At 44.1% G+C, this 8,535-nt stretch overlaps 2 protein-coding genes and 1 non-coding gene across 3 annotated transcripts in view; 1 reads left to right on the forward strand and 2 right to left on the reverse strand.

Annotated features, from left to right (window-relative positions):
- Positions 1-1,212, forward strand: part of CAND2 (cullin associated and neddylation dissociated 2 (putative)) — a 32,010-nt gene extending 30,798 nt beyond the window's left edge. The window contains exon 15 of the mRNA XM_036267334.1: positions 430-1,212. Coding sequence (XP_036123227.1) covers positions 430-657 — 228 coding nt within the window. The 3' untranslated portion in view covers positions 658-1,212. The remainder of the gene's footprint in view (positions 1-429) is intronic.
- A 1,810-nt stretch (positions 1,213-3,022) lies between these two features.
- RPL32 (ribosomal protein L32) lies at positions 3,023-7,607 on the reverse strand. The gene is made up of 4 exons (XM_036266722.1): positions 7,536-7,607; positions 6,185-6,285; positions 5,214-5,395; positions 3,023-3,224 (listed from the first exon to the last, which is right to left on the reverse strand). Exons 2-4 carry the CDS (start codon positions 6,278-6,280, stop codon positions 3,095-3,097), a joined length of 408 nt encoding a protein of 135 aa, XP_036122615.1. The 5' UTR covers positions 6,281-6,285; positions 7,536-7,607; the 3' UTR covers positions 3,023-3,094.
- Positions 6,357-6,496, reverse strand: LOC118633651. The gene has a single exon (XR_004960209.1). It is a non-coding gene; the product is annotated as a small nucleolar RNA SNORA7 (small nucleolar RNA).
- Positions 7,608-8,535: the final 928 nt, after the last annotated feature.

Genomic DNA, 8,535 nt, shown 5'->3' on the forward strand with positions numbered 1-8,535 from the left:
CTACAGATGGACAGATGACAGCCTAGAAGATTGTGACAGTGATCCATTCAGGGAAGTCCTCTGGTACCAAGAGTCTGTTTTAAGCACAATAAAAAGATAGTCTAATACTTCTTGTCAGGGGAAGGAGATTAAATGAACACTTTATACCAGTTGTCACCATCAATTTACTATAAAAAATAAAAGTGAGTAGTGTAGAGTGGTTGCTCAGTGGCCCTTTCGGTGACACTGAAGTTGTTTTGTATGACAAAGAACCACCCTCTTGGAAAACCAGCTAGTGTGAAAGCCCAGAGGTGGAAGAAACCATCAGGAGGTTGGAACCATAGGAGATATAAGCAGGGGAGTGTGCCATAGGTGGTCCAGAGGAAGCCAAAGAGGCTGTGGTGCAAGGACAGGCTCAATAAAGAATGGCTTTGTTGTTTCCCACTTTAGGTCAAAGCTGGTTCTGTGAAGCAGGAATTTGAGAAGCAAGATGAACTGAAGCGCTCTGCCATGAGGGCAGTGGCCGCCTTGCTGACCATCCCAGAAGTGGGGAAGAGCCCCATCATGGCTGATTTCTCTTCCCAAATCAGATCCAACCCCGAACTTGCCTCCCTCTTTGAAAGCATCCAGAAGGATTCTACTTCAGCCCCCAGCACAGACTCAATGGAGCTCAGCTAGTCCTACCCCATCCCGTAGATGGGCCCTTACTCAGGATAAGGAGACCCACCCAAGCCTAAGGTTTCGGCCTCACTCTCCCAGCACAGAAGGCCACCAGCCTTTACTTCTCAACTTTCATCTCCTTGGGGGCCCTCTTGTTCCTGTTTGGGTTTACAGTGCCTTCTCCAGGGACCCCAACTCATAAGCCCCCAACCTGAAGCTGTAAGGCTGCCAACAACTGGGCCCTTTAACTCAGGACAGCCATTCAAAGCACAGGGCGGAATTTTCCAAGCCTCTCACAAGATTGAGGTGACTTCACTGGTCTGGTTCTTCCCAGCTGAGAAGGCCCTGCCTCACAAAATACTTAGTATTTAGACATATCTTGTGCTCACAGCTGTGAGAGGTTAGGAGGCAGTGGGATGACTTCTTCCCACTCGTGTCCCAGATTTCACACCATTCATTTTTACAATGCACTTGAATTGATACACCAAAAACTAGTGCTTTGGCTGGGCATCTTAAAAACTCAGATACTTCTGAGCTTTTCACATTTTTAGAATTAAAAAAAAATTCTAATTGGCAGTGATGAACCAGAAATGTTTTCTTGCAGGGGCGGCAGGGGGGTGGGTGGAGAGTATGGGAAGTGAATTAAAGCTGTTTTTCTAATTTCAAAACTTATGCAGCAAACTGGGAAACAGTAAAGCACCAAAGTACAAACCATCTTTCATGACAACCACCTAGGCCTAACCAGTTGGTGAGGAAGGTTTTGAATGTCTTTTAGTATTGAGGACACAAAAACAGGCCAAAAAATTTTCTGTGCTATTCCATGTTAATAAAGGAGAGATCCTAAATTACAACTATTTTCTCTGCATAATTCCTCTAGTCAGTAGTCACACCACTTAACCCCAAAACAATTAAAGACATCATGGAGCCCTGGTTAATGTTGCCCAATGGTTAGAGCCTCAGCCTGTGGACCCAAGGGTCACAGTTTCAATTCCTGGTCAAGGGCATGTACCTGGGTTGCAGGTTGGATCCCTGAACCTCATTGGGGTCATGCGGGAGGCAACCAATCGATTTCTCTCTCTCCCTCCTTTCCCCTCTATCTAAAAATCAATGGGAAAATATCCTCTGGTGAAGATTAACAAAACAAAAAAAAGCCTGCCCTGGCTGGTTTGCTCAGTGGTTTGAGCGCTGGCCCACAGACTACTCCTGCGTTCGGTTTCTAAGATCACGCACCTCAGTTGCAGTTTGTCCCCAGCCCTGGTTGGAGTCGTGTTGGTGGCAGCCACTCAATGTCTCTCACATTGATGTTTCTCTTTCTCCCTCTCCTTCCCAGACTATCTGAAGATAAATGCAAAAGTGTCAAGTGAGGATAAAAAAGCAATAAAAACGACCAATAATTTATCTAACAAATGTTTACTACTAGGTTCTGAAAAGGAGGCAGTCAACCTGTAAGACATTTATCTCCTCAAATTAAGAGCCTTAAATCCAATCATAGCAAGCACACCAAGAAAATCATAAAGTTTTAGTCCTAGCTTAGTTGACCAGGATGGTGAAAATAACACCTCTGTAAAGTCTTGAACTACAGTAGTCATTTTCAACCTATGTGCTGCAAGAATTTTTAAAACATGCAATACCTGTTTAGTTAGGTGCACTGACCTCTTTTCTGATTGTCAAATAAAAAAGTGACAACAGCCAACACGGTAGCTGCTTGGTGTGAATCAAAATTGCATTTTTGGTGTGCTGCATTTTAATAGTTTGTGTGCCAGGAGATGAAAAAGGTTGAAAATCGCTGTACTTGAGTACCACATACCATGTCCCATGTGACCTATACAGTAACTTAGTACCATTTCTTGGGGTGGCATAACCTTAGAATTAAAAACAGCTTGTGGAAATCATGCCTGAAGCAGCAAGCTGGGAGTTTATATAATGGAGATTGAAAGCCACCTTCAAACATCCAGGGCTTTTGTGGGTCATCCTGTTTTGTATTTTTGGACAGAAGGTATATGGTGCTATTTTAGCATTAAATTAAGAATTTAAAGAGGAAAGAAATTCATCTGGATCCTTTCATACATTTCTTTCAATATTCACAAGAACCACACAGGGTAACTTGACATCAAACTTTACAAAAGCGAGGCCAAGAACAACTTCTTGCTCTGAACTACAAGGTCCTCACTCAAGGGTCTCAGAACCTACCTTGGTCTGTGAGCCAAGTCTTCCCCAGACCTAACTGGAGCCGACCAAGGATGGTCTGGGCACCTGAGGCTGGTGCCCTGTGAAGGATTGAGTATCCTTTATAAACCCCTTCCAAATTTAGATTCCAGAGCATTAACAGGCAAAAGAACAATCTCTGTGACAAGTAGTCAAAGCAAGAAACTAGAGAATAAAATCAAGAGCAGAAATGCCAGATGGCAGAATTTTATGGTTTTATTAACACAAATACAATGTGTACACAATCTGTCTATTCATTTTCTTCGCTGCGCAGCCTGGCATTGGGATTGGTGACTCTGATGGCCAGCTGGGCTGCTCTTTCCACAATGGCTTTGCGGTTCTTTGAGGAGACGTTGTGAGCAATCTCAGCACAGTAAGATCTGCAAGAGAATCCATAAGTAGGTAAGAAGCAAGCCAGCCTAGAACACACTTGTGTTCCATTGGGAAGGCAATGGCTTTGGTCACTTCACTGCCAGAGCCACAGCACAAAGCAAAAACCATGCTGGTAAATGGCTGCCGAATGACACCTGCATGCCCCCAAATCCCAACTCTTCAAATTCCATGGTTCTAGCAAGGCTCTTAAAGTGTTAGCTGCAACAAAAAGCGTTAGCACTATCGCCTCTTATTTAATCCTCACAGCAGCCCTTGTAATCCAGGTATTGCTTCCATTTTACAGGCAAGAGGTGGAAGTGAATTTCCAAATCACACATTCAGTAATGAACAGGGCCAGGATGGCCCAGCCTCAGACTCCAGGTTCAGAGATTCTCCCTCAGTCTTTCTAGCCAATCTGTCCAGCTCAGGGAAGTCTCAGAGCTTAGAATTGCTCTTGAAAAGTTCTGGAACTCCAAGTAGCAGAGCAGATCACAACAGTATGATTAATCCAAAGGTTCCCTGATCCAGACCATAAACATTTTACTTGTTTGACTGCTGCCAATGAAATTCAACTCAAAAGTAACATTGCATCAAGCCACCCAACAAGTAGCAACACCAAACATTTTCCTGAGCATGGGAGCCAGGAACTGGTCTCACCCATTCCTCACAGCTACACCATACTCTAATCTGATAACAAATTGGTCTAATGAACACATTTCAGTAAAGAGGTGATCTGAAGCCATAAAAAGCAGATTAAGACAAGACACTATCCCTAGAGGAATTTCAGCAAAAAGATTATACGGAGTGATTAAATAAGGCAGTGGATATATAATTCTTTTGAAGACCTCTAAGAAAATAGTTTAACAGTGAGACAAGCAGAACAAAATATTTTTGTTTTATACATACTTTCTCCCCACTTCTTGGGCATTTTCCATACATGATAATATTTAAATGTATGTATACCATTCTACTCCATACTGTACTCCCACCACCCATCAATTATATTTACCATGGTTCAGTTACTGTTGCAATGATCAGCTTATAAAGTTTCCCTGTTTTTTAATTATTCAAGATAAATGCGGGGAAATGGAACTTGTGGATTAAAAGTCATGGATTTAGAGTATTTCTATGGCTCTTGATACTGCAACATTTGCACTACAATCATTTTTTGCTACACAATAGGTATTAGCTTGCATCTTTCTGTCATATTTCTCTATCAGCCGACTTAGTGCAGTTTGGGAATCCACCATTATTAATCCCTATGTTCATCCTTTCTAAAGAAAATTTCCAGCATTTCAATGCCTGGTTAAATCTCCAACCTAGAAATTCAACCCAAAATAGTTTTGTTCAGTTTTATTACCTGTGTCTTCAAAAAACATGTGTACACACAGATCGATACCAGTTGTGTCTAAATCACTTCCCACAAGCAATCTTTTCTCAACCCACTGTCCTAGTTTTGGCCTAAGCAGACCCAAAGTCTCACACAGAGCTCATCAAGTGTCTAACTTTCTTAAAACAATGAGAAAGTAATGCTGTGACCCCTCCATACGCTCTTGCATCTATACAACACTCTGTTAAGTGCCCTCTGCCTGCAGTCTTCCTTCTTTTCTGCACATCTGATCACACTGAACTCTACATCAGACAGTAATTCCTCCATTCTTGTAGCATTCTGAAGATAACCTGTGGCCACAGTTTAAGTGCTCCATAGGTGCGAGGCTACCCCTCACACAGACAAAGCGATGTTCTGGAAACAACTGCCAAAAGGACACTACAATGTTTGTAGTGTCAAAGTCCTTCTGTTTGGGTCTCTACAATTCTCAGGACAAGTCATTGCCTCCCCCAAAAACATTCTGAAGTCCCCAACAAGCATTCACTAAGCTCTTGAGAGAACACACAACTTCTCTACATGCATTTTGAAAGGTCTAGAGTTCCTACCAAAAATGCTCACACAGATGCATACTTCTGACATATGAACCCAAAGGCAGGATCCAACTCACTTGTTGCACATCAGCAGCACTTCAAGCTCCTTGACGTTGTGGACCAGAAACTTACGAAAGCCACTGGGAAGCATGTGTTTTGTTTTCTTGTTGCTCCCATAACCAATGTTGGGCATCAAGATCTGGCCCTTGAATCTTCTGCGCACCCTATTGTCAATACCTCTAGGTTTTCGCCAGTTCCGCTAAAAGAAGACACACAGGTGGGTTAGTGTCTGTGCAGACTGTCAACTTTCCCTTTTGAGGAAAAAGGGGACCAAATGAAAAGAAACATGACAAACAGCTGTCTTTGGGTAATAGTATTTCACCACTTTTTATTTTTTTTGGTGAAGATAAATAAGATTCCTGTATTTGCACACCAGGAATACAGACCCACATCCATGGTCCTTCTAAGCAAAAAACAGATTGCACACCAATGGAACACGAGGGGATTGTGTACACAGTAAGAGGAAGAGCATGGGTTTCCACACTGTACTCAACCAAGACCAAAGTTTTCTTGCCTGGCTGGTGTGGCTCAGGGGTTGAGTATTGACCTATGAACCAGGAGGTCCCTGGTTTGAGTCCCAGTCAGGGCATATGCCTGGGTTGGGGGGTCGATTCCTCAGGAGGGGGCATGTGGGAGGTGGCCAATCGATATTTTCCTATCTCTTAAATCAATAAAAACGTATTTTAAAAAAAGACCTAAGTTTTCTCATCTATAGAATAAGAACAATCTACCTCATACCATCATAAGGCCACCTGAAATATGATATAAGTATGAGCCTCTAGACACCTCAAACAGCCAACTATGCCTTGTCATTTATCTCAATTTACACTTCAGGAGGCTGAGTGCCAGTAAATGCTACCAACCAGACTGGTTGGTTCATCTGCCAAAGGTCATCTTCTGGCTAGGTGATACCAGAAATCTAACAGTTGATTCAAGAACCCTTTTCTGTACCTCAACACACTTTCACTTCCATCCCAGGACCACATACCTTAATTTTGACATATCGGTCTGACTGGTGCCGGATGAACTTCTTGGTCCTCTTTTTGACAATCTTGGGTTTCACTAGGGGTCTGAGGGCAGCCATGGCGCCTTTAAAAGAGACAGATTATATGAAACAAAGAACAGTACTGGAAAGAGGCTGTCCTTGCCCAGGGCTTTAACGTTGTTGCAGAGAGTCTTCCAATCACCAGCTACAGGGCAAGCGGGGAATGGAATGGGTACCTCTGCCAGGCTTGCTTTCCCTCCCATCTCCGAAGCTGGCAGAATATTAGCCACTCTCCAGATGCGATCCTGGGAGGTTAGAATCACCTCACCTTCTCAAAACTAAGAAAGGATACCAATAGCTAACCTAAAACAAACTGGCCCCCAAATGTTCTCTGCCTGCAAAAGTAGCAGAAAATCCTACTCCACAGTGTCCCAACTCCCAGACGGTCCAATTTCCTTTTAATTACGCTGGCCTTTGACAGACTCATGAACCATTCTGTAAAAATGGGAAATGCAATCGCACATGTAACACTGGCAGTGCCCAGACCAAAGACGTTTGGTAAGAAGAAACCACTAGATGTGCTTCTGAAACACCTCTGGGCCTTTGAACTTACCATTCTACCTGGAGATCAACTCAAAAGTTACGTTCCTCAAGGTATCCTTGTCCCTAACCCTCACTTTTCCCACTGCAGTACCGTTTGTTCTCTTCACAGCCATCAATTTGCTTGTTCCGCACACAGTAGGTACTAATCGACCTCCACCTCCTAATCCCTCCATGACTTCCTCGAAGATAAGGATACAGCTTCAAACTCCCAGCGATTCTGACCCACTAACAGAATTTCTGGTAACTGAACGACTCGACTCGCAACTCGATTGTTTTTTGGCAATCCCGCCGCAGCAGTAACCCCAGGGCCAGAGACTAGAGAGAGAGGGAGTGTCGGGCAACGAAAATAGGATTTCTATTTCTATACCATGTGGGCAGATACCGCAGATCAAAGTAATCCGACGGCTCGAGCCCTGGCCAATGAGGCCACAGACCCCAGACGGCTCTACGCCCAGCAGGAGCCCCCTCGGTCTGGCCCCAACCGGCAATCTACATCCCTAGGGCTCCAACAAGCTGCCTGCAGCTCAGACTGACCCCAAGAGGCCTCCCTAGGAGCGCAAGCAGCCCTGATAAGCGAAACTCCATCACCGGCCGGGTCACCTCCCTTCGTTGTGTTCCTGAACGCGCTCCAGCCAGGCGACAAGAGCAATACCACAGAGACGTCCTTTCGGAAGGGCAGGCGTCCTCACCAGGGGGCGATGGGGACTAATAAAGACCTCACAGACAGAGATGACCACGGATTAAAACTCACCGAGTAGAAGATTGCTGCCAACTCCGTAGGCAGCGCCGAGGAAGAGAGGGGGAGGTGGCGCGCGAGGCCTGATGGGACTTGACCTCTGGGTCCTGGCAGGGAAGAGGCGAGCACTTCCGGCTCTTGGTCGTTCAGAAATAAAGAAACGTCAGAGAAATAATACTGAAAAAGTTTGAGGGTTACCTGTTTTTACTAAACATTAATATATAGGAGTAGTACTGAAATTTTTTCATGCCTGCTGTTGAGACTACGTAGAATATTTAGAATTCTTTCTGAACTTCTAAGACCTGGTGGAGGGGGCATCCATTTCCGCCAGAAGTTGAAGCCGCTTTTCCGCCCCCAGCTTTTAGATTACTTTCGCCTTTTTTCTCCTCCAAAGTGCGCCTCTTGGTGGCCAGGAGGAAACAAAACAGAGATTTCCTAATACTCTCTGACGTAAATTATTGTAGTGTAAATAGCAATGAGACTAAGTATAATAGCTATCATTCTGTGGGATTTACTATCCTTCCCACAATTTACCATTTTACATATTGTACACATCTAGAAAGTGAAATTTGGTGGTTGACTCAAAAAAAACTGCCAAGTTTTTTTTTTATCCTCACCGGAGGACATTTTTTCTATTTTTTGTTCAGATAGAGTGTGGGAGGGAGAGAGAGAGAGAGAAACATCGACGTGAAAGGGACACGTCGAGTGGTTGCCACCCACACGACCCAACCAGGGCTGGGGACAAACTGCAACCGAGGTACGTGCCCTTAGCGGGAACCGAACCCAGGTCTCTCAGGACCGCAGGCCGACGCTCTAACCACTGAGCCAAACCGGCCAGGTCAAAACTGCCAAGTTTTTAATTGTTGTTCTTGGTTTGTTTTGTTTAGCTTTTGGTTTTAAGAGTAGTGCGAAAATCAAATTTCAGAAGGAAAAAAATACCCCTTGATTCCACAATACTGTCATTAGTGATCTTTTAAAAATATATGTGTTTTTTTTTAGAGAGAGAGGAAGGGAG

Source organism: Molossus molossus, unplaced genomic scaffold (genome assembly GCF_014108415.1).
Source record: "Molossus molossus isolate mMolMol1 unplaced genomic scaffold, mMolMol1.p scaffold_m16_p_18, whole genome shotgun sequence".
Classification (NCBI taxonomy): Eukaryota; Metazoa; Chordata; class Mammalia; order Chiroptera; family Molossidae; genus Molossus; species Molossus molossus.